At 38.8% G+C, this 26,580-nt stretch overlaps 3 protein-coding genes across 4 annotated transcripts in view; 2 read left to right on the plus strand and 1 right to left on the minus strand.

The window, feature by feature from the left end:
* The first annotated feature begins 4,050 nt into the window (after window positions 1-4,050).
* On the plus strand, window positions 4,051-5,961 carry LOC138010421 (fez family zinc finger protein 2-like). The gene is made up of 2 exons (XM_068857378.1): window positions 4,051-4,317; window positions 4,540-5,961. Exons 1-2 carry the CDS (start codon window positions 4,257-4,259, stop codon window positions 5,523-5,525), a joined length of 1,047 nt encoding a protein of 348 aa, XP_068713479.1. The 5' UTR covers window positions 4,051-4,256; the 3' UTR covers window positions 5,526-5,961.
* Window positions 5,962-6,435: 474 nt separating this feature from the next.
* Window positions 6,436-25,903, plus strand: LOC138011340 (sorting nexin-32-like). The gene is made up of 15 exons (XM_068858308.1): window positions 6,436-6,555; window positions 6,630-6,740; window positions 8,780-8,887; window positions 9,627-9,696; window positions 10,735-10,795; window positions 11,710-11,785; window positions 12,406-12,489; window positions 14,189-14,263; window positions 16,067-16,097; window positions 17,354-17,438; window positions 17,730-17,769; window positions 18,499-18,585; window positions 20,344-20,433; window positions 22,234-22,299; window positions 22,608-25,903. Exons 1-15 carry the CDS (start codon window positions 6,553-6,555, stop codon window positions 22,743-22,745), a joined length of 1,125 nt encoding a protein of 374 aa, XP_068714409.1. The 5' UTR covers window positions 6,436-6,552; the 3' UTR covers window positions 22,746-25,903.
* Window positions 25,693-26,580, minus strand: part of LOC138011339 (uncharacterized) — a 35,913-nt gene continuing 35,025 nt past the window's right edge. For both annotated transcript variants that reach the window (XM_068858306.1, XM_068858307.1), the window contains exon 48: window positions 25,693-26,312. In XM_068858306.1, the coding sequence (XP_068714407.1) occupies window positions 26,183-26,312 (130 nt within the window). In that variant the 3' untranslated portion in view covers window positions 25,693-26,182. The remainder of the gene's footprint in view (window positions 26,313-26,580) is intronic.

Here is a 26,580-nt window from a genome sequence, read left to right on the forward strand (position 1 = left end):
GAGACTGATTTCACCAGGTTGTTGTCGGATTCTTCAGAATGATTATCAGTGAGACAATCATCTCTTCATCTGAAGCTTTTCTAGATAATGCGATTCTCTTCCAATATTTCTAAAATTCCCTTATCTCACAAGCAATCACGCCAATTAGAATTGACAAATTAATTTCGTACTTGGAAATTAAGTACAACTATAGTGCGGTTACGCAAAATACTTGAGGCCCGTGGAAATGTCCAAGATTCACTTCATCTGCCTAGTTCTAGCACGTGCCTTGGAACAAAGCAAACACACGCGGTTCACTCACTGGAATTGGCAATTAAGAGAGCTTGATGAGATAAGCTAATTAAATTTCTTGCGTACGCAAAGGACCACTACCGTGAAAATTAAAATTTAAAAAACCCGAAAAGCAATTTGCGTTATGCTTTATTCGTAACAAGATAAAATATAAAGTATTCAGATGAACTGGCGTTAGTGCATTCAAATATTTAGTTGATAGAGTACTTTAAATGTACGCGCTAAATTGTACTTTGGAAACAAGTTTGATTCATTCTCAAAAACGCAAAACACCAGCATGTTCGGTGTTGTAATTGTTTACACGTGCTATTGTCCGATTCGGTGTAATCGGTCTGTCACTGTGCACGCTTGGAAATTAATCTATGTCAATATTTACCGTCCAGAGTATTTTAGTCCTATGACGTCAATGAGACAGACCCAGCCCAATCACTGGACCCGGGTCTTTCTTTTCCAAAGGTGTTAGAACTAAACTTATTGTTTCATCCTCAGAAAGGGCCTTGGTTTTTCACGCTTATGAATCCATGATTGTTAAATAAAGAAAATTCGAATCTTGTTGTAAATTATGAAGATAAGGTGGTATATTTTGATTAAAATGTTATCTCTTAATTTAGACACCCTTCTTGGTGATTTGAACATAAATAATCGAGCCTAATGAGATCAATAAACAAACAAAAATCAGCTGCGTTTAAAACGCTTTTGTTTGCCTTTGCTAACTTAAAAAATTCCCAACTCAACCTTCAGCAAAAATTCATAATTAAGCTACAAGAATTTCATTTAAAAGGCATCTGTCTTTTGACCGTTTTTGAAAATCTCAAAATCGCGAAACTCTCAAATGCGACGTCGCACTTCACAGTCAATGAAAATCTTATTTGTGCTCTCGCGCCGTCCCGCTCTTCAATAAAACTGCCTTGCTACCTATAATTATGAAAACATCTTCTTCTGTCTGCTTTGATAAAGTATCAAACCGAAATGAGTGGGACACGCGACTGATTTAGGCGCATGCTTTGTTCGCGCGTCTCAAATGTTTAATTAGCTATTGCGCGTTCAATAGGTTTCCCAAGAATTCACCTGCCAATCAAAGATTTGGCTCGTCTTTACGCCACGCGACTGCCCACGCGCCATATTCAACTAAACCCAGTGACCTCTTAACCTCGCCAGGTGTCTTGCTATACTCAATAATTGCACCAAACTTTTTTTCAAATACGAATACCCATAACAGATTTTAAATGAAGTCGCCGTGTGCCAAACTCAATCGATTTTCATGAAATATACAGCGCCGCAGCGTTTTAAAGTCATTGGAAAGAGAGCTTAGCTGTGGCACAATTTGATCAAATGTACCCGGGTTAAATAGCCCAATAACAGAAGTTTCTTTAATATTTTCAGGTGTGATTTTTCATCTTCAATCCGAAACGCGTTTCTCAAAAGACTTTATTCTTCGTTTTATTTTCCTATCCGTCCCACTTCTATTTCCACGTGTTCTTTACAAGAAACAAACCCTGGACAATGATACAATTCTGCTCTAAGCTCTTGCTTTTGTTTAATAGTGATTTAGTTGAATGCAATCTAAAGGAGACAAAGACTCTTCAACACAGTAGAATTAAAACCGTGAAAACTCGAAAACTACATTTCGGCCCAAAACGTGTGACAGCATTGTTCAGTTGTTTTAAAGCGGTTGAATTTGAATTAAACTGACTTTGATCAAACAGGGGCATTTCATTGATCAATCCCCTATGGAATTGAACTAAACGCGACGACAGTGTAAGTTTGGAGCTGTTTCGTGCAAAACCAAGCCTTTTTAATTTGAAAATGCACAGATTTTCTTCTCTGCTGGTAGCCTCCAAGCGTACAAACCCCCGACCCTGTTTACCTTGAAAACAAAGATCCCTCCAGACTGAGCTTGATTGCATCGGACAAGAAATACCTCAAAATAGATTTTAAGGAGAATTTTTTTTTACGCAGTTTTGTCATAAATCAGAGAATAAATAGAAAACAAGTCTTTCAATTTTCACTAACTTATTTTTTGGTAAGATGCAACACTATTGAAATTTAGCATACGCGTGGTGTCTATTGTAATGTCATTGTTTCGTTAACAATTTCATTTGAATAACAAAGCGCAAAATCCTACACACGCGGTCATGCCTTTGTAAATGTGCACGCGGACAAGTTGTCAGTAATATAATAACCTAAAGATAACTTATTTACTTCAACGACTTTGAGGGAGTTTATACGCACAAATGTAACTTAACAAAAAAAAAGTGCTCGATCCAACATAGTTAATGCAATTAAAATTTCGTAGGAAGGGGGTTGTACATCAAATTAAAAACATTCGATACTTTTCTTACGTCGCCAATTTTTTGATTGGTTGTTCTAAATGCTAGGCCACTTATAAACTTTAATGATTTTGATAACAACACGCATTGCATAAATCCTGTTCAATCTCGAGAGCTAACGAATCCACCGCCACCTGGTCAACGGAGAGAGAGAAAGAACGCGCAATTGACAAACTGCGACGAAGCACAATACAGTTTATGGAATAACTAATTGTGCTTTCTTTCCTAAAGCAACCCGTCATAAATTTCGTTACTATTGTGAATTAAATAATACTCAATTACGATCTTATTTTTCGGCCTTTCAAGGAGCGATAAAATATTTATGTCGAAGTATGCTCGATATAGCAATTAAGGAAAAAAAAGTCGAGACTTCCCGGCGACTTAAAAAAACACCGTCCATGCACTATTAGATAAGTTCTTCGGCAGTTGTTGTTTTCTCGAATAGACTGCTTTGCTTAGCTTGGGACGGCAAACTGTGAACTTTGATATGCTTAGATAACTTGTTAGATATACGATAGATATGGCTGTGTTCTACTACTGTGTATCTTTTTCGCTAGTTGTTGCTTAGTGATCCAGAACAAACTATTCTCTGTCGGCATGCTTCTGATAACTTCCTTATGCTAAACAAACATCTGTTTTAGGGCGAGAGGATGGATTTTTCTTGATTTAGTCTTCTAGAATGAGCCGTTTTGGCTTGAGTCATTTTGTTTGTCAAATGTTTTTCGGTTTGTGATTTATTGCCGGCTACCAAACACAGTTGTGTTCTAAAACAATTGAATCAAAGAAAATTCTACACAGTCAACATTTATCTTCATTTGAATATACTGCAATGAAAAGGTGTTTTACCATTAAAAAAAGATTTAACATTCTTCCTGAAAAACTTGTTAAAATATTCATGCAGCTGCGCTTGGAGAGAGGTTTTCATGCTTTGCTAAGATCCCCCCGAGGCAGAAGATCTTTTTTCTTCGAGTTTATTTGAAAAACAATAGTTTCACGCAACGCAAGAGCGATCACATTTATGAAAGTGGCGTATGTGGCGAAAGCCATGAGCGACTGTTAAGTTGAAATGAAACAGTGTTGTATTTTAGCAGAGAAGTAATTCCACACTTTAGAAAGTACAACTTACGGAACACGAAAATTAGAGTTAGCAATTAGGTGATAATGAGATACTGGGGCGGGCCCATTTTACTTCAATTGTTCGTTGGTGTTATTAAGAGTACCCTCAGGCTGAACTGTGATTGGTTCAAAGGCAACCTCCCTCGAGAGAACAGCTCTTGTCCAGCCAATGAAATCAGTCGTGCATGTTCGCGGTTGGACAGCTTGCCTTGTGTTTTTGTTTGCATTGCCCTCTTTTCAGCTGACATAATACATACAAAGGTAAAAAGAGCACACGAACGCTTTAAATGCGGCACGCGCCACTAAATTAGCCAGTTGATTCAGTGACACGCTTGTCAACCTCGTGCCAGCTTAAGATTCGCGTGTGATTTGTACACGAACTCTTCTAAACCTTGCTATCGAACGCTTGATCGTGAAATTGAGGAAAAATCGTGGTAGCAGTCCGTTTGAAAGAGTCTACACTTGTGAAAGCGAGATTAACTGGTGCTAATATAACTGTGTTGAAGGTCATAGAAAAGCATGCCTCGATCATTTCTTGTTAAGCTGAAAAAGAGTAGTCCATCACTGTTTTGGGATGAAGGTAAGCTTGAGTTTTTTAAGAAGTATTTTTAGGGTACATTCACCCTATCCTAGTCTTTAGATTGTCTGTAACCTACAAGCATGATTTTCCTGACGAAATCAAATCTTGAAACCATGAAGTTTTTCAGATTTAAAAACTGCCACACCTCATTAAATATTCATTAGTGAGCAAACGCAGAAAGTAAATTCTAAAACTGCTCTTTCCATCTCGTTCCTCTCACAGGTTGTGACACACCAGCCACGCCGCCTAACGTATGGGAGCCTATCAGAGTTGAGATCGAGCCGGCACAGATTTTCCAACCAATCAAGTTGGATCTCGCGACTCTCGACCCAGAGATTTTAACTGGAAAAGCACAGCTGGAGCCGAAAGCTCGCTTTTTCAACCCATTTACTTTCAATTCTCTTCAGTTAAATTCTGACCGCGATATAAGCGTTGGGGAGCCATTGTTTAATGAAAGACGGTGCTGTTATGCAGACTCTGGAAATCCAAGTCCTGTAAGTTTAGACGGTGCGCTGGTTCCTTCGCCGACTCGAAGTGATGACGGGTATCCTAGCGCGGGTATTTTCATCCCCGGAAGTGGATTCCTTAACCTGGAAAATACAAAGCCTTCTTCGCTTCCGGCGTCGACTATTGGTGCTGCTACAGTTGGCCGAAAAAGACGTAACGGTGCTCCTAAAACATTCACCTGCGAAGTTTGTGGAAAAGTTTTCAATGCGCATTATAACCTTACTCGCCACATGCCGGTGCACACGGGCGCTCGACCCTTCAAATGCAAAATATGCGGCAAAGGTTTTCGTCAAGCCAGTACCTTATGCAGGCATAAAATCATCCACACTAAGGAAAAACCGCACAAGTGTAATATTTGCGGAAAAGCTTTTAACAGATCATCAACGTTGAACACGCACATTCGAATCCACGCTGGCTACAAGCCGTTTGTTTGCGACATTTGCGGAAAAGGATTTCACCAAAAAGGAAATTACAAAAACCATAGGCTAACGCACACTGGCGAGAAGCCCTTCAAGTGCCACATTTGCGGGAAAGCCTTCCATCAAGTCTACAATTTGACATTTCATATGCACACGCACAACGAAAAGAAACCATTTACATGCAAAGAATGTGGAAAAGGATTCTGTCGGAATTTTGACCTCAAAAAGCATATCCGCAAATTACACGAAAACAAAGCACAACGTGACAAAATCGAACAATAAAACACGCCTCGTGGACTGTCAATACTTAGAATGAAAAAAAAAAAAAACGATGGAGCACACACTCGTATTTTGTTCCGCAAAATATTGGCTGACGCTGAAACAAAATTACAAGGAGGAGTTAAACTATAAAGGAACCACTCTAGAAACTATTGAAGAAGAATATGTAATGGAGCGTTTTAAGAATATATGAATGCAAATTAATTGAACGGAGCATAACGGATAAACCGGGCACCTGTCTAAACAATGATGAGTATTAAGATGTACATGGAAGAACAAAAGAAAAGGAGTTAGCCGTGCATGTGCGTATATAAATATCAGTTTGTAACATACTGAGATTTCACCTTTCGACAATTATAACAATTCTATAATTATGTGTAAATACAAGATAAAGAGCAGTTTGGCCATGGAAAACATATTAATAAATATTCAGATTATTTGAAATCGTCTCGATCCTTTGTATCCGAAATTTTAAATTCATCACCAAGTTTACCCTTTTGCAGAATTTTGCTTTCTGGCTTCGAGAGAACAAGAACAAATCCGCTTTCAACTGTATTCAATTAAGGAGGATTAAGAGAATACCGTATAGCACAAAGCGCGTGTGCGTGGCTTGTGACGGTAAATTGAGATCATTGAACGATTAGGTGTCTCGCGCACTAGATATGCCGCCTCAAACACGTTCCACTCGCGAAACGCGCGTGCTTTACTACAAAATAAGAAGGCTTTTCTAAGAGACGTTTCAGCCCTACTGTCTACGAAAACAAGTAAGAAGCGAGGAAAAATATTAAATTTGTGATTCCGCAAATGGCCCTCATTTTCCGGTCACAACATGAAATCCGAACTACTGAGGGTCTCTGGTTTCCAGTTTCTCGTCGACTAAAGTTGCGCCTCCCGACCAGCGTTGAAATTGTAACAACTTACTTATTCATGTAACGGTACGGAAGTAACCCTGATTCCAGCTGATTCTCGATTTTCAGTTTGTCAACTAAGCAAGGAAATTGGTGATTGTAACCAGTTTTAATGACTTAAAATGGTACGAAGTTCTTATATTGTTCATAATCACAATCGATATCTGTTTAACTGAAACATTTATGCGTATTTTGCTAGGCAGAGAATGGTGTTATTGGCGAATCGGGGCATGGCCCCTTCTGGGCAATCAAGGTTGTGGACGCTAGTAAGGATGGCGAATTCGTGAAGTTCACGATACAAACAAACATTGTAAGTGCCGCTTTTAGCTCCATTTTAGCTCCATTTTCTGAAAAGAAGGTCTATTGATCTTTATCGCTGCGAAATAGATTCGAATCCGCGGTGCGGTGAGAACAAAGGGGGGTGAGAACAAATCATCTGCACAAGGACACTATTCCCAAAACCTCAAGGTGCATCGGGATTCGGTTTGTGAAAAAGGCTTATCCGTCTAGATAACTGTGTCCAAGGTTAATTGTCTTTGAGAATCGCTTGAGGTATGAAGAAACCGTCCACGAGCCGACATTATCCGAGCTGAAGGTTACAAACTCCATTATTGTTCTCGTCTAATTGAATCTTTAAACTACCCGAGCACCACCCACAATGCAGTTGGTTTTTTCGTAATTCCCTTTCCCCGGGGAAAAGACCATTTAAATGCCCCTACATTCATCCAGTTAATCTCCAGACCCGGGACATAAATGAGAGAAGACCATGTTGCTATTTAATTGTAAGGGATGTTTGTCGAGCCCTAAACCCGATAAAGTTGATCTTTTTAAGCTTTCTAGTTCTTTAAGGAGGAGCCGTGGTTCAGATGGCTAGTGCGCGGCTTTCGGAGCGAGAGGTCCCCAGTTCGATCCTTGGTGACTTCAACGTCTCTTTCGACTTTCCTCTGATCCGTGTAGCTATAACTTTAAATACCCTTAAAACGGAGCACTGACAGAGGGAGGGGGGTAAAGGGCGCACCGTCGGCTTCCATTGATACCAGCCTCGTAGATGAAGGAACTACCGACGTTAAATAATGTTACTTTACCTTTACCTTTTAGTGAGAGACAAATCCTCACTGAATTCAGCTTCTATTTCCCATTTGCAGTGAAACACTTAACCTGAAAACAAAGCCTTATCTTCAAACAACCTGCCTCCCATGAATCTTTATGCTTTTAAAAGTTTTTCACGAAACACGTTTTGAACTTTAATGCAAAGTAGATATAGAATGAAGAGCAGGCCGTAGTTGTTCAAACGATGGATAGCGCTATCCACCAGACAAATCACTATCCAGTGGATAAGTAATAGTGAAATCAATTGCGAGTATCCATTGAATAGTGATTTATCCTTTTGAACAACTGGGACCCGGTGCACAGCTGTATTTTGATGAGGGATTGATGAATGATTGGATGGTGCCAGTAAATGCTGGGATGAAACAAAAAAAATATTCTTAGGGAAAGGGAAATGGGTTGATAAATGGTGGTGGTCAGAAAGCAGGAGGGTATTAAAAGACATTGATGCAATTTTCTTTTTTCCTACCCTCCGTTACCCATTTCCGCTTTCACAACAGTTGGCGTACTCTTCGAGCAAAGTCTCTCTTGATCTTCCTAGATAAGTCAGGAAGAGGAAAGTAAACTCTGCCAGCCGGCTTGACATTTCGTGTTGAGCATGTGTTAAAAATTCAAATGTATTCAGGAGTCAGTCGCGCGTGACTAGTAACCGCAAAACCAAAACAATGGGGATATTTTCGAGCAGCTCTGGCAAACACACGACAATCAAGGAATCATTTCCTTCGAAAGTCAAGATAGTTCAAGTTGTTAAATTGCCATTTCAGTTTTTACTGAAAAAAATTAATAGGTTTCTCAATTCTGGCAAACTCATGGGAATTTAGACAGTTAAAAATTGTCACGCTGTTGTAAATTTAAAAAATATTCATGACATGTGGCGATTGATCATGCGCACAAATTAAAAAAAAACAGGTTTGACAAGTCGAAACTGGACTGACTCATCCATTTCTTTGGATGAGCGGCAAATCAAAGAAAGTCGAGCCAGCTGGTAGAGTCTACTTTCCTCTTCCCAACTTATCTAGGAAGATTGAAAGAGACTCTGCTCGCAGAGTACGGTTGGCGGCAAAAGCAAAAGTAAACTTGCAAGAATCAAAAGTCTTTTGAAGGATTTATGAAAATTCTCTGAAAACTGGAGTATCTTCAAAATGTTCTTTCTGCAGCATAGCAATGTTTTCTTGTATGCCTTTAATTTGTGAAGGTTAGAAGCAGCTTTTGTAAACAGCCTTAAATGCTGAAAATTTTCAGGGTACTGAAGGTGACAGTGAAAAGGGTGTTGTAGTTCTACGACAGTATGAAGATTTGGAGTGGCTTTATCATTGCCTGATAGCACACAACAATGTAGATGGAGTTGTTGTAAGTAAATAAATCAATATTAGAAAACACTGTAACTTTCAGGTAAAATGCGTGAAATTGAAATTGACGTTCTGGCTCTGCTGGTGACAGCCTTTATCAGAATGATAATGAAAGTGTGCGAGGTGCGATTTAATGTAAATAGACGAAGACATAGTCAGTGAAGCAATGAATGATTAACAGTCTATTGTTGTCTTGGGTGGTTGTCATAGCGACAGCTGTCAGAGTTGTTTGTGTTGTTGACAAGTCTGGTCCAGAGAGAACTACATGTAAGGCGATAGGAATCTTCATTGTTGAAATTGTTGGGTCTTTTGTAGGTTTCATTGGATAATTTGTTTGATGAGTCATGGAAAGTACTTGGGTGGTAATCAATATCATTCCAATTTTTTTTTGCTAAAATTAGGTAAATCTTGTTACTTATTATAAGCGTTATACTTGCAAAATTAAGACTTCATTTTTATTCAGAAATTTATTTTATGAAACGAGTAACCACCGTGAGTAACCACCAAGGTCGAGTAACCACCGTGAAAGATTGATAAAATCAATTTCTGTTTCAATCTCCCACCGACGCAGTAGCACAGTTTCTTTAGAAACTAAAATTTTGTTCATTTTTATTCAGTTTTTAAATTTACAAAAATTAGGTTAATTAATTTATTGAGTGCCGAGTTGTCAGTTACTTTTCCCAAACATTTTCTGGTGTGCCTATCTAGAACACTTAGATTTTCTTTGTTGTCCGGTGTAGATTCCACCACTGCCTCCAAAACCCCTTACGTCAGTCAGTGCTGCTGAAGCACGGTCTAAAAAGCAGTTGGGTGAGTGAAATATTATTGAGCTGATTGGTACTCTGGTAATTAAATTATTATTTATAGGAAGTTTTAAATTCAACTACACTGTACTTCTCTGGTAACTTCAATGTTGCTCAATGTTACTAACTCCAATGTTACATGCTTGTTTGCCTGAAACATTGCTTCAAAATCAAATATAAATTGTACATGCTATCAAAATGTTTTCTTGCATCTACTCCATCCTATTTACTTTGCTCAGTGTGAGAGAAATATTCTTTGACTGGATTGGTTTGAAACATCAAAGTAAAGATACAGAAGGAGAGATTCAATGTTGTGTCTTTGGCATTCTTGACAGAAGTTTTAATTCAGTCATAATGATTACACTTTGTGCCTTTGCAGAGTACAGCACTCTTTTTTGACTTAATTGTTTTGTTCTGTTCCCGTAGACAATTCGGTCATGGTTGATTGAACTCCCAAATGTGTTTTTGCATTCAGTATAAGCATTTTTGAAATACAGCTCACCAGTAGGAAAGGCAGTTGTTTATGGAGGTTGAGCTTTTTTCGATTGGCAAAATACAGTATGTGCCCTACTTTTTCTGATCATTGTGGGTTTTTATACAATTCATGCCAATGTGTTCTTGAAGCAAGGGATTTGAGAGAGGGCCTTCTGTTTATGTCTTATTCTGGGATTTAAGGCTTCAAAACTGAAAGAGATGACAAGACATGACAATACAAAGGCAGCAATACTTAGTAGTTGTTCAAAGATTCTTTATGTTGGTCAGGTGGCAGGATTTAAACTGCAACTGGCTTCACTGCAGTGCTGCAGTACTTTTCATTTTTGAGGCAACTGATCATGATGCGCAGTCTTTCGAAAAAGAAGCATCATGGATTAAGTGTTTATGATTGAAGTTTTTGCCCATCTTGGCAAAAAGTTCAAACAAAACCCCTTGACGTCAACTTGGTCTGCAATTTACCATCTAAAAGACCAGATTATCCAATGCAATAAGCTTCAGGTTCACTGTATGCAATTTTGTGCTGAGTGAGAGTATTATAACTTTATTACAGGAAAAGATGCAAGGCATATGGTTGCAGATGAGTTTTTGAGAGATTGTCGCAACTTTGAGAAGTGAGCTTGAATATTATTTTATTTTTACTGGAGGAAAGACAACTTTCTTTCAAGCTGTTACTAACAATGTTTAAGTCATCACACAAATTTATATCTTGTTTTTCCAGTACCTAGAAGACTGAAAGCTTTCTAAAGGGTCTTATGCATTTTTTTCTCATCTTGCAAGTCAAAGTCATTTTCCACCATTGAGTTAACTGCACTAAAATTACAAAGTGAATAACAATATTTTTCTTGGGGTACCATGCGTGAAAAATTAGAGCAATGAGATGAAAACAATTATGCCTAAAGAAATTCTTCCCATCTTTGTGTTTTAATTTTTGGTCTTACTCTACAATTAGATTTAGTGCTGTCATTCTATGACTTGAGTACTGTCTTGCAACATTTATGTGAATGTTTTTCAAAATAACAATGAAAATGCTTTCTTAACTTGTTTGTTCAGAGTCCTTCAATATTAATTTTTTAGTATCGGAATGATCCTGTCAATAAAATAGTTATTAATTCCTACAGTAGTATGCCAGTTATTATTCACATAGGCAGAGTTTCAATTGAGTGTCATAAAACCAAAACGAAAGTTACTGTAATTACAGTACTTTGGCCAATCAAAAAGGATGGAGACAATCTAGTAAACCAATCAAAATTCAAAGTAATTACACGTAGCCAACATGAAGTGCGGGAAAATGTGTATGTACGAGCCACAATTGGTTTTGGTTTCACTTGTGATTGGTTGAAAAAGTGGCATGAGAACTCTGAACCAATCACTGAGTGAAGTAATGCAAAACCAAAGGTATTCGCTAATTACTTTCGACACTCAATTGAAAACTGCTCTGCTAGGAAGGCCTGAATTTGTTTGAAATGATTTGTTCATAATGTACCAATATCTCAAAATTCCATTTTGAAAAGAATTTTCTCTTCAGGTTTCTTCAACTTGTTATTCTACACCCTGCCTTTTCAAAAGATGAAGATTTGCAGAAATTTCTGCAAGAGGAAAATGTAAGTTGCAAGGTGAATTAGTTTTATCGTGATAGGGAAAAAACATATCAGCAATATATTGCAGATTTAAGCTCGTGATGATTTCCTGGTGCACTTTCTCTTGAGCTCTGCTGACTTGAACAGATGATGAAGATGACAAACTTTATTTAAGTGTCAACTATAATTAGCGCTAGGGCAGTAATTGGGGACACCGTACAAGAATCAAAATAAATGAAATGAAATCAACTCATATCAAATTACATATATGTAGGTTGCTTTTTGAGGATGCCGGAGTCTTGCGGAGCAGAGTAGAGAACCAGAACTAACAAACTCAACCCACATTAAGGCTCTGAGTCTTGGAATCTGATCAAACCAGGGACACACTGGTGGGAGACAAGTGCTCTCACCACTGCACCTTCCCTGCTTCCTTATTTAATAATCAATGATAATTATTAAATAATTATGAATGGTTCAATGCTGATAATGAATCTGAAGGTTTTGCCACCCATGATGTGTATTCTTTAATTTTGTTTAAAAAGCACAGAATATCTTCAGTGAAAATCTGTCCAGGCTATTTTTATAAGTATGGCTAAAGTGGTGTTTGAGGTTAGTCAAACTTATTGAGTTTCTGTCTTCGCCAGCCACCAGTAAGAGCCAAAGTGAAGAAAGGTGTAATAGAAAGTTTGTCTCGCTCTGTCAGCGACTTTAGACATCACAACCACAAGGTAATAGTACCAGTAAATTGTACATGCTATTAATTTTCAAGGGAAACCAATCTTCAGTGAAATATGTGTTCGGGAGAGTCAATCTGTTCTAAGAATTTCGATTCTACGTTGCCAAACAGCTATAGATTTCTTTACTTAAGCATCACCTAAAAGATCCGCAACCTGGGAAAAGTGTTCCCTTACGTTTTCGGAAAGGTTTTTTTTTTCCAATTGTCAGGGGCACCCAACGAAGGTGTTCTGCAAAATATCTTTTTCGCAGTGGAAATTCAGTTGGCTGGCACGTTATTAATTTTCCTACTCTTTCCCTGGGAAAATTTAAATATTAATTTTTAGCATTTCAATCCTTGCTGGCTGGATGAGAACAGAAACTGGGGGAAGTAACTAGTATTGATTTATAGTTTTGGCAGATGACGTTGAGTACTGTATTGCATAAGGAGTTTTAATGGGATTTTTCATTTAGTGTACTTGGACACGGAATTATAACCAACTCATTCACGAGAAGCTTACCGCTGGTTCAACGTATCGCATGTTGAGAAAAAAAACCTGTTTTGACCGGTTTGGCGAGCAGTTTAGATTTCACAAGGTTCTTTGCTGGCTGGGAATCAGTACCACAAAGCCGGCTGGCTGGGAGATTTCCTGATTATCTAGATGGGAGCTGGAATTTTGCTCATGTACATCCTGGGAGTACGGAACACCTTTTTTCTTCCAGTAAAGTTTTTTGCCTATTATTATGCATTTTGAATTAATTTTCCTTGGCTGCATATGAATTTTTGGCATTTTCAAAGGTCACCTAGCAGTTTTGGAAGAACAAATTGTTTTCTGGGATATTCGTAGAGGGTAACGTTCAGCTAGCAAATTCTGAAATGAAGATATAATTTCCTAAAATTTTCGGACACTTTAATTTTCAGCCAAGATATCCGAACAGATCAAATTCTTCTAGGTGATAAAAACATATCTTTAGACAGTCTTTATACATTACAAGGAGCCTAGAAATGGCTCTCAAAGGCTTGTGGCTTAATTTGTTCGTTGGGTGTCCTTGAGTTTTGTGAAGGTCCGGGGCTGGAGTAGATCAGATGACCGCCAGATGGTATGTGACTTAACAACGTCGTTGACAATACTAGGGAGCCCAGTACGACTTGATGTGTAAACGCTGTCGATTAATAAACATAAACATAAACGTTTACAAACGAACGCAAGGACAACGACGACGGATAGGAAAATGTTTCTAAAATCATAATTTCCTGCAATTGTAGTAATTTCGCGATTACTCCAATGCATGCATTCTGCGTGGAAAGTGTGCGTTAACATTCCAGGAATAAAATTGGCACGGATGGTATAGTTTTTGGGAAAGAAAATTGAAAATTGATAATTTACCGTCAAGTGCTTGCGTCATTTACATAAACTCAAATTTGGTCATTTCACGTTGTTGACAAGGCGAGAACAGCCAAGAAATGTAGCAGAATGCAAAACACACTTGCCCACCGCTCCTTTGTTCCTCCGAGTCCTTCAGACCACAGTGTCCACTGTTCCTATAAATCCATTGTTCCGCTGTTCCCACACTGCTCGTGCACCTTAATTCTCTTAAGTAATGTTTAACTACTTCAGGGCTCGGTATACGACAGATTTCCTCAAAGTTGCGACGATGGCGTAACGCGAAAAACGACAATTGTAATCAATGCTCTGTTTGTTGTTTGTATAGGATGTAGATGAAGAATTTCAGGATAAGAGAGATTTTGTCGAACAATATACACCACTGGCTAAAGAAACTTATGGGGTAAGAAAACGGACGGACAGCTACCAACGGAGCTTTTGCTCCGTGCAGAGTACAGAACAAACAAACTCAGCTCTCGTAAATCAGAGGGATTTGGCATTTCGTGTTATGTAAAGCCACAAACGTAAAGCGACAGGCTGTTTAACCGACCTTGTTCCCAGGGTCTTTCATCTGCCCACCCCAGAGGGGTGAAAGACCCTGGGAACGAGTTTGCAGGCTGTTGCTTGTCAAAAAAGCATGAAAGTTCCCTTATTCCGACCTGTTTGTTGCTCGCTGTGACGTAATTTGATGCATGCGCATCTCTCAGTAAGCATCACGGAGTGTCCCTTTGCTCTTCTACCTAAGTTCAACATCACTCTTATCTGGGAGTACATATGGGTTATTGACTAAGCGTGCGGTCAAGATGGCTGGATATTGGCCAAGTTCTTTTTTTGCGTAGGTCCATTAACACGCAAAAAATAAAAGAACGAGGCCAATATCCAACCGTCTTGACCGAACAAACTTGGTCAAGAAAGGATTTATTATATGGGATAAAACACCAGAAAATGATCTTTAATCTTGCGGGACCAAGCGAGAAATCCCGAGCAGGTAAGATTGCTCCATCTTGTCCGCTCGGATAGCCAACCACAGCGCGGGATTTGGTTCATCCTGCCCGCTCACGGAGCTAGTCATATAATAAAGACAATTAGTATAACCAAACTAGTGGACTAATGCAAATCCTGCATTTTAATTGGCTACACTACTAGAGGACTACTAGAGGACTATCCTCGAGTAGCGAAAAGCGTGGCGCTTTCTTTCGTTTTATTCCCAAAGAAATATTCCTTCAACTTGCATTTGCTAACTTTATTATTGCCTTTTCTGTCCGACTAGTTGGGTGATACTAAAACAATTAGACCCTTCGCCCTTAAGGGCCACGGGTCAATAGCCCATGAGGTGAAGCCGAATGGGCTATTGACCCGTAGCCCTTGCGGGCGAAGGGTCTAATTGTTAATTAGAGTCATATTTAAAATGTCCCCCGAACTCCAGTCCTCAAGTGTAAACTCGATGCTAAATCTCTCTATCATGTGTGAGTCGCACATGGTGTGTCTACCCCCTCCCTCACACGCTTATCCGCTGCATAACGGCGGGCGCTATTGAAACCAATAGACCAATTTCGATACATTAAAATTCAGTCCAAAACAAAAGGCATCATCTCGAGGCTCTGGGGAATAAATATAAGGTTTGTACGAGTTTATTCCCCAGAGCCTCGAGATGATGCCTTTTGTTTCGGACTGAATTTTAATATATCGGAATTGGTCTATTGATAACGCTATGTACTTGTCAAACAACCTAGGACGAAGTCAAGACTGAAAATATTTTTTTTGGGTTACTGTTGAAAAGTTAGCTCGTTTGATATATTACAAATTGATTGAACGTTATGAAAACGAATGCCGACATCTTAAGAGGCAACAGCTATATCGTATTGCTCCTCAAATTTAATTTACAGTGGTAGAAAAAGTCTTGAAGCTATCTTGCTGCTAGTTTTTGAAATGTTCTCCCTATGAAGTTCACTAGTGACTTAATGGTACTTGTTTTCAGAAGAGTCTGATGAGGAACAGCTTGTGATTGATCTTCTACAAAATTGCTTTAATGCGTCCAGCTTGATCAATTCATGACCGTTGAAAAGTTTTCAACGACGGAATAGTCTTTAGTCAGCTTCAAATCGGTTTTGTGCTACTGGAGGCTGGTTATTGGCTATTGGTACGCTGTAGACTTGTGCTGAAAGGAATGCATCTCAACCAATTCTGTTGTATTTTTTTGTTGTAGAATTTCGTCAAAATGGTCCATAGTCAACAGCGTAAGTGGCAAACCAATCATGTTGTACAAGTTATGCTTAACTTGAACTTTTGTGGAATCCGAAGCAAAAACAGTTGCCATATGTAGCCAATCATGACAAACCGATGCAGTCAATGAACCTATCAGAGGAATCCCAAGCAAAAATAGGCGCAGATGCGCGGAAATTCATGCTAGCAAGGCACAGTTAATTTCAAATTTTCCTTTGATTGGTCCAGAAATTAGTGCGAGAGGCCATGACGAGTTTCAATCAAAATTGCAGCAATCGGGATTTCGACCGCTCAGACAGCGATTTCATAAGTGTTTTCCGCTGCTTGGATCCCGGGAGGGAAATATTCAGTGAAGGCGATGGTTTCGTAGTCATTAAAGGAGACATGAGTCTTTTAGTGAACCTCGATGTTGTTAACCCATTCACGCTTAAAGCGTCCTCAAATGACGAGTAATGTCGCCCGGCGTTAGACAGAGTAAAAACTCTGAGTCTCTCTCTCAGGGGTAGGGAAAGGTGAATGGTAGCTTTACAAGATACGCTCCTTATTGTGACATAATTGGTTACCATAGGAGCAATAAATCCATTCAGAAACAACCTATATTTTGTCTTCAGTTGCTTGTATCTCTAAAACGAACTTGGAGACCCCCATTTTTCATTGCCAAAAGCGATAGACTGACCGAGGTAAAGCCATTTGCAGAGTTTTAAAAAATGGAGGAGCAACCGTAGAGCCACCTTAAATTCTCGAATTTTCAACTTGGCTCTGAATCCACTGCACAGAATTCTTTTAAATTTTGCAGCGAGTTTCATCTCAGCCTGCTGAGCATTTTCCAGCAATGAAAAATGGGAGTCACCGAGTTCCTTTTAGAGATTCAAGCAACTAAAGACAAAAATAGGTTGTTGTTAGACGAGTCTCCTGTTGCTATGGTGACGTATTGCGTCTTGATAATGAACGCATCGTGTTAAAGCAATAATTGGTGTTTCATGTGGTATCATGAGATTGCTTTTATGTGATAGAGAAATGCAGAATCAATCCTTCTAACAGTACAGTCAGGCACCCGGAAGTGCACTCCTTTCCTCTTTAACTTGCCTTGGCGCTAATACGACCATTCGTTTAAAAATCTGAGAGACACTACTGCCCTGGCATGCTCAATGTTTACTTCCGGTTTCTGTCTTTTGTTGTTGTTTACTTCCGGTTTCTGCTCTTTTTAAAAGAGCTAGAAATGGTTTAGTGCATAAGCTCCTTAACAGTGCTGTCTTTTCTGATCTTCCAGGAGTTGCATTAGCTGTGAATGACTTCAGTGCTGCAGTCATGACGTGTTCTGCAAATAATGACGACAGAAGCAAGGAGATGAAAGGGTTTGTATAGGATACCTTGAAATGTCCATTTATAACCAGGTATTCTTGGTTTGCACTCATGTGATTAGACGGCCATGTTGGTGTACAAACCAAAAGCAAAATGTCGCTCGCGTTTTTGCATAATAATAGAGCCAAATTCCCAAAAGACGTTTTCTCTTTTGTTTAGTAACCCAACATGGCTGTCATGATGTCAGGTGCAAGCCAAGGATACCCCACCCCCCACCCCCAACCCCCTAGAATAAGCGATCTGATGACAAGCCTTGCTAATCCCCTGTGCGTATTCTCTTGCAGGAACTTGGCAACTTTTGCGAGTTCTCTGAATGGAATCAAGGTAATGTACGGAATAATGAATAGGCAATCTATTTTAAGGTAACTAAGTTGGAGTGGGGGGGGGGGGGGAGATGGGGGGCTGCGCAACAAGTTAAAAGAGATCAACTAAGGCGTTGTTTTGTATGAGAGGGGAAAACCGGAGTACACGGAGAAAAACCCCTCGGAGAAGAGTGGAGAACTCGACCTACATATAGCGCAGAATTTGGACATCGCGCGGAACCCCAGAAACACCGGTGGCTCAGTTGGTTGAGCACCGGGCTGTCACGCGGGAGGTCGTGAGTTCAATTCCGGCCGGACCAACACTCAGGGTCTTTAAATAACTGAGGAGAAAGTGCTGCGTTTGTAATGACATCTGCAAATGGTTACACTCTCTAGTCTTCTTGGATAAGGACGATAAACCGTAGGCCCCGTCTCAACCCTTCAATGTTCATAATCCTGTGGGACGTAAAAGAACCCACACACTTGTCGTAAAGAGTAGGGCATGTAGTTCCCGCTGTTGTGGTCTGTTCTCTGTGGTGTATCATGGTTTGGAGGGTTAATGCTGGAGATATTAGCTCCACCAAGCTACTCTAAAGTCCTAGGGTAAATAAAGATATATGATATATATATGTGGTAAGGGAGTGTGTTCACTTCTACACCAACTTTGCTTCCTAATATTGGTAATAGAAGTTGAGTCTGATTTTTGGTGTCAATACTAAGGCAAGATGTAGAGTTTGTTTTCTCGTTTCAGGAGTCACTTGATGTAATGTCCACCAATGATGACAATACATTAGGATTCACTTTGGAATTGTATTCGCGATACATGGAGGCAGCCAGGGTAAGCAATGTCTTTCTTTTTGCTTTGGCCAATCAAAAATGCCGTAGAAAACAAAACAAGCCAATCATAGCACCAAGAAAATATATGCAAATATATTTGCGCTGAATTTACTGTTTAACAGTAAATTCATTTAGGACTTGTGGTAGCAGAGAAAATAAGGAAATAAAAAATCACATCCGTGGCTTGGATTTGAACCCTGAGTTTCTACTCTATAGGAACCGCTTCTTTCCGCTTCACCACTGAAGATCAAGACAGCACACTCTCAAAAACAAGATTTATTTAATTCTCCCATAGAATATTGCTGCATGCTGAAAAGTAATTAGGCCTAAACTAGATTAATAATTTTGGCCTAGGCTTTGATTTTAAAATGTTTAGCTTTGACGTGGAGTTTGGTAACCGACCTTTTACAGTGTTTAATATTGTTTGTTGCCCACTGATAATACAGCTTTATCAAATAGCGTTTAAAATATTTTCCCTGAGCAGTTAGCAGTGTAGTGGTATAGTGGTTAGGTGATTGGTAAATAATCAACATTCGCAAGTTCGAGTCCTATGTCTATACACTTGGCTTATCTTTTAAACAATATATGAACATTCCCCATGATCCATATCAAGCTTTCAGTCTTCTAAATTAACGATAATAGAAAATTCAGAGCAAATAACGGATCAACGATAATAGAGAATGCGTTGGAAAAGCGAGGGAAAATAAAAAACAGCCTATCTCGTTCCCAGGGTCTTTGCGGCGGGGCGATTCAAAATGGCGGACAAGGCGTGCACACATGACATTCTTTTAAAGCGATTCTTTTAGAGAATAAAATGATTTTATGCAACTTTGTTCTTTTGCGTTAACAAACCACTGGAAGTGATCAAACATGCTTCTCGTTGGTCGATCTGAGTAGCGCGTCGTAGTCAAAACGATTAAAAATGCAATTTTTTGGGGACATTTGTAGATAACTTAGTTGAATATGATAAAAAGGACTTTGCTCCAGAAATCACTTAAAAGGGTAAAAAGTTCCCGGAAATTGGGCATTACATGTATTCAGCGAAATTTGCCACGAGCTTGATTTTACTAGCGACGCAACCGTAAGCACGAACAACTCGAGCGAACTCGATGGAGTCTTGATGATTAGTACCTTTTTGTTTGAACAAAATCTTATTACATTTAAGGACAAGACAATACATCTCCATAAGTTGCTTGTTCTTATGCTTGCGTTTCGAGTGACAAACCGGTGTAATCCACAAGCAGGAGGCCATTATCTTCAACTACATTACTAGGTCTACGTAACGGCATTTTCACAGATGAAGCTGTTTTTAGACGAGTTCTTAAATAAGATTTGACTTGCTCGATTGACCATTCTCAATCTCATTGTTAATAATCTCCCATGGAAGACCTGGAAAAGTCTGGTTTCGCGAAAAAATCAATCTAAAAATAACTCGGTCTGTGAAAACGCCGTTCTACAAATGCAATGAAGTTGTATGCTCCTTTAAAAATACCATAATAGTAGTCAGGCATGATAATAATAATAATTAAAAAATCTTGTCACTGACGTTTCGGTTAAATTACTATAACCTTCTTCAGCATAAATGGCTTACGAATGCAATTGAGTGCTTAAAGAGAGCACCTGGGCTCCTGTCTTTAAGTTAATGTTTAGAATTCCCTCGTCTTTCGTTGTTAATTTCTTCAACTTGTTAGTCGTAATCGTAGTTTGGGTGGCGCATAAACTTAACTTGAAATTGACTGGAGTTATTTCCTTTTTAAAGGAAATGCTTTTCCGTCGAACGTGCAGGCTGGTAGAGTTTGAAAATGCAACGAAAGCGTTGGAAAAAGCAAAGCCCAAGAATCAAGAAGCGGTAAGTCAGTAGACCTTTTTGTGACTAGTTAAATCTTCGGAGACCCTGGGTCAGTTCAATCGTGGCAGGACATGAAATCGAGGACAACCCAACGTTTGTGTAACGTATAAACGTGATTGGTTCGCTACCATACAGGTAAAAAACAAAGAACTAAACAATTGAAACAGTGACTTCGACTTAAAAACAATAGAATCAGCTTACCGTACCAAACAATAGCAGGTTACGAGAGCTGCTACCAGAGTTACTAACTCTGCTGCTACACTACTGCAAAGTTTGCAAGGCGGAGGAGATGGTAGAATTACGCCACTCTCGATGGCTTTGCTTTCTCTGCCCTATATGACTACCCCAGAGGATTTTGTCGTGAAACAAGATATCGCAAGCGGGAAAACAAAAGCGCGAAATTCAAAATTGGCTTTCTAGTCTATAATTGGCCGAAGCGGAAAATTCCATAATATTCTTGGTATGTCCACCCAAATTTTGAATAAGCAGTGTTTTTGTTTTCTCTTGGGACCATTGTAAGTCCCAAGAGAAACAGGAAACAATGTTTATGCAAAGTTTGGGTGGACAAACAAAGAGTATTATGGTATTTTGCGACTCGGCCAATTGGCTTCGAATGTGACGCGAGATTTTCAGCCAATCACTGTGTAGTGATACAAACCAAAAGAAGCGGGAATAGGCTTTGTGCACAGCGCATGCTCAAAATTCAGCACCAAGCCTCGTTGACATCATCTGGACGTGCAATGCGGTTCGCACGTGGGTTTTCTTTACAAGTTTGCACCTTTGGGATTTAGCTCATGCTAGAATTTACAAGTTTGATTTTCGAATTAGAGGCTTGGTGGTGAAATTAGCTAGTAAGACGTCGTCACGCATATGGGCTATTCAGTTTGACTCTCATTTGAGGTGGCTTAAACCAGTTTCTGCAATGACAAGTAACTGTCTTATTAGAAGGACTCTTTGACGTAAGACCAATTAATGACAAAATACAGCGGTTTTCAAATGAGTGTCGTAAAACCAAAACCAAAGTAATTACTTTGGCCAATCAAAAAGGAAGGAGACAAATCCAGTAAACCAATCAAAACTCGAAGTAAGTTACACGTAGCTGACACAAAGCGCGGGAAAATGTGCACGCGCGAGCCAAGATTGGTTTTGGTTTCACTTGTGATTGGTTGAAAAAGTGGCGCGAGAACTTTGAACCAATCACTGAGTAAAGTAATCATAAACCAAAGTAATTCGCTAATTACTTTCGACACACAATTGAAAACCGCTCTAAAAGATACACTTATTATTGTAACGTAATACACTGTAGGTCACTGTAGCAACACGAAAAACATCTAAAAACACCCTACATTTGATTTTAAACGGTCATAACTCACAAACGAACTTGGTGACTCCCATTTCATATTGCCGGAAAGTGATCAGAGAGCAGAGTTAAGAAAGCTCACTGGAGGGGAAAGGTCAGATCTATCTTAAATTTTCCAATTTTGAAGGATGATATGAATCCTCTTCAGAAAATTTGTTACTTTTCGAAAAGTTTCTTCTTAATTTGCTCATCACTTTCCAGCTCTAAAAAAACAAAGAGTTTGTTTTTGTGATACAAGCATTTAAGACAAATTATGAGGTACTTTTTTATTCCTATTGTCGCTATGGTAACCTTTTAGATCACATTATCGAGAGCATTTTGTTTAGCAATGTTTTTTGTTTGCTGATACAGTGTTGTAGACGCAATCCTCCCAAATATTGGTTTCTCAAAAAAGTTGAAAGTAGTTTCAGCCACCTAAAAAGATTTGCTTTGTTCTTCAGCTTCAAAAAGCCAAAGATGATGCAGAAACAGCCTTCAAGACGATCTCAGAAGATTCAAAAAAGGAGGTCAGTGCTTTGGTCTTAGACTTCTTTCATAATCAGAAATGGCGGCCAAATAAAATGTTCTTCTGTTTTAATGCTGATAAGCCTATTTAGCCTCGCTACGACGAGCAAATTTCAAAAGAATATTTGTTTCAAAACGAGAGCAGTAGGTCTAATTAACACAATTACAAAAGAATGTAGAGGTGGTCGCCATTTCTGAACGTGGTCTATAGCGTTGGACTGTTTTTTGGAAACGTTTATGCTCTTCGCGTTTAGCAAGAAGAATAACGTCGCTCGTTTTTTTCGATTTAAACAATCCTTATTTTTCGCAGCTTGTTCGTTTCAACAACCAAAGAGTTCTGAGCCTGCAGTCAAGCCTAATTCAGTATGCGGAGTCTCGCCTAAAGAATGGAAGAGATACCTACGCCATATTAGCTAAACTATTAAATAGCTTAAAGAAATCGTCGTAATTGACTAGAGGTTGAACGTTAACCGCAAAAACAAGCAGTTTGATGCTAATTATCGAGGAAAATCAAGATTGAATTAGATAAGAGTGTTTCTCTATTAATCTGCAGTCTTGCCCGAGCACAGTCACAAATGGACTTATTTTTAGGTATACTTTATGCGCGAAAACAAACAAAGGGCTGCCACTTTAACCAATCAGAAGAAGCCAAGTCACGCGTGACTGCTTCTGCCATGTTTTTTCAAGGGATTTATTTTCGCGTGAACGGGTATTCCAAAAATAGACTCATTTGTGACTGTGCTTGGGAGCCCACTTAAGCCATAAGAACACTCTTAGCTAATTCACTCTTGGGAAAATGTAAAGCAACCATTTTCATACTCTTTGACTTGCAATGCGGAAAGAGTTTTGAATATTATAAGACGAATATCCAAGAATATCAAAGAAATTCGCGCCAAAAAAGACTTGCTGAAATGCGTTTTTCAGCGCTCGGCTTTTCCCGCCTTTAGCGACGGTTGAAAGTGTTAGCTTTGTGTTATGATTGGCCCATTTAGTTGATGGTTTATTGGTTCATTATTATCTCGTTTGGTTGATCTTTGCTTTTAATTTGTGGCAATCGATTGAAAACAGCTTTAGAATCCGAACTTAACATTTTTGAGTTCAACACATACGTATGGGGAAATCTGTACAAACGCCATTGTTTCGTTTGGTCTCATTAACATACGGATTTGTTTCTAGAAGGCGCCCACTATTCACAAATGGAGTTTAAAGTTGAGAGAACTTGTTCAACTAAGCTATTATCTCCATTTTAAGCCTTTATGGTGTGGTAATCAACGAAATATTTTCCATCAAAAAAACTGCTAAGTCGATGGAGCACCCTACATTCTTGTTGAATTTCAATTATTTAAGCCAAAATTGCACAGATATTAGTATGGGTTATCACATGGTGACGAGTGAAATTAAGGAATAATTTCACGCGCGTTTTGTCCAGATTCAAATAATTTTGGACAAAATGGAGGTTAAATTGTTCCCGAATTTCACGAGTATGCCATTTGATTACCTATTAATATCATGAGTGATAGTTACATTCATAAGAGGCAGTCTATTTTCAAACCTGGACGCCATTTTGGCACTGTAGGAAAAGTTGTCATGGCAACATTGTAATTTCACATGTGAAATTATAAATTAACGCTGAAATTTCGCGGCAAAATTAAGGAGGAATTTGTCACCCATATTATTATAAGGGATATCGGGCCCAATTTATAATAAAGCTGATTGTACAATACACTTTCAAAATTCAGTGATGATTTTTAGGGGGATTGATTAGAACTGAAACGATTGGTGTATGCTCATGAGGTAAATTTTGCGAGAATTTGACAATCCTACTTATGAGGAAACAAGATATTATCTGTGACGACATCATTAGGGAGCTTTAGCAACGACAACGGCGACGGCAACGAGAACGTCACAAATTTGCATATTTAGTAGGCAAAAACAGTAGCTTTGCACGCTCTGCACGTGCATTTTTCATTTTTGTCTCTTTCTTTGCCGTCGTCTGCAAAACAACAACGTGAAATTGCCAAATTGGAGGATTTATGGACAACGTCAGCACTTAAAGATAAATTTTCATTTTCTCTCCTAAATTAAGCGCCGCTCATAACGGTTTCATTCCTGAGGGACTGCTACACCTTTGTCATATTAAAAAGCTTGGAAGAGTCTCGAAGTGATTGCAATAACGCGCATTTATGTTTTTAGATGACGTTCTCGTTGCCGTTCCCGTCGTCGTTTCTAAAGCTCCCTATTAAGTATTTTTTAAGTTAAAAAATTAAAATGGGAGTAGTACAAATTGCAGATAGCGTTCGTGTCACCTACAGACGCACGTAATTTAACGTCAGTAAAAATTACATTTGGCCGTTTTTATAACTAGAGACGCATAATCCGTCCAGATTATGCGTCTCTCATGTTATCTGTCTTATGTAAAGACAGGACGAACTATGATAGACACATAATCTGTCTGAGACGAACTTGGGCGGCAAACATCAGTTGTTCCCCGTCTTTATGATAGACGAAATTAACAGACGCGGGAAAAAAATGTTTGCCCAAGTTCGTTCCACACGAATTATGCGTCTCTAGTATGAAAACGGCCATTTAAATTCATACTTTTTGTTAGATTTTGTGTATAAGCCATATATCTAAATGGCACCTTATTAATAATTATCGTATTATGGTATTATCTTGAAATACATGCTGATTAGAGGCATAAACGTCGTTTATAGAAGAATCTCCCTCTCAGTATCGCAAATTCTAATGAGGTTGAATGGCATATTTGCAAGATGGCATCGTTACTTTAACTACCAGAAACTTGCAGGGTTTGCTATTTCCGTTTTCTGCTTTAAAACTGGGATTTTGAAGAAAGCAAAACATGGATAAGGTGGATAGGGCTTTGGGCAAGTAATGTTATCATAATTATATATTTCCCTTTATATAAATATAAAGGAGGGTTTATTGGACGTCTTTTCGCATTTGGTCTATTTTCCAGTCGGTTTGCAGTCACGTTTGACTTGTATATTTCTTTTGATACGAATAGATAAGAATTGCTACTTATAGTTGCAGAAGATCATTATATGTAAATCTTGAAATTCTGTGATATTATAACCTAGTTAATAAATGGAGTCGGTTATGAAACTCTTTTGATTTAGTTCACGTTTATTTTCACTGTTTGGCCTGGACCATGCACGAAACACGCCGTGTTTTCGATTATTTTTTTCGAAAACGTGACAGTGCACGGTTGCTGACAATTCAACTTCAATTACCACGACACTGTTCTCGCTTTTGAAATTTGCAGCGTTTCATAACCTATTCCTCGATTAACTATGGTGAAAATTAGCGAAGACGCTTGTTATATTGATTGACCCGCAGAAAAGACATCTGTAGAGATCATTTTGAACATTACAAGATGCGTATAGAATCATTAATTTAATTTTGCAACATTCTGTGGGGCGATGGATTACAACTACATTTGAGCTAATTGTTGTGGTTCAGTTAAAAAAACAAATAATGGAATTTTCATAGCGAATTTACAGGGAATGTAATTCTATAATGAAAAATCTTCTGGCTTTCATCAAATGCAATTATTTTTTGAATAAGGTAATAAAAATATTCACTCTACCCATCTCGCTTTTGTACAATCTTCAAAGACGGCCTTTGTGATTAGTTTAATGTTCTGCTTGAGATTTTGCGATAATCGCTTTTTACAAGATCGTAACCGAGAGAGTCCGAAGTGAGATCGGAAGAAAACGACCCCGCGGTTCCGACGACTTCGATCCATACGGACTACATACGAATGGCCATATACACACCGGGCTAAATTCAATTTCTCACTATCAGACTTCAGAAGAGATCAGTTGAAAATCACTTTCTGTGGTTTTGTGAAATAACGATTAATCCTCACGCTTCAGAACTGTTTTCACCATCTCGAAACCCAAAATCCAAAAAATCGTCATTATTGTGGAATTCGTAAGCTTGATTGAAAAATCCAGTGGGAGGATTCTCTTTCTTCTTCTTGTGCCTTTGAACTCTGACACATGAAAGAAAATAAAACAATTTCAACACGGTTTAAGGACGGTGCCTACTATTGCTATTGCGCATACGTTCTGCGCATCTCCAGATACTCGGATTTCCTATCACCGATGCTTACTAATACAGGGATATTTTTGCATGGTTTAAAACTATCCGGAGAAAGTAGACCTTAGTAAGTACTCTTGGTATCCAAAAAGAAAATTGGGGGTAACCATGCATTTTTGAGAGATAATTAAGCTTCAATTTGAGAAAGAACGTCATACATT

This window comes from Montipora foliosa, chromosome 7 (assembly GCF_036669935.1).
Source record: "Montipora foliosa isolate CH-2021 chromosome 7, ASM3666993v2, whole genome shotgun sequence".
In the NCBI taxonomy this organism is placed as follows: domain Eukaryota; kingdom Metazoa; phylum Cnidaria; class Anthozoa; order Scleractinia; family Acroporidae; genus Montipora; species Montipora foliosa.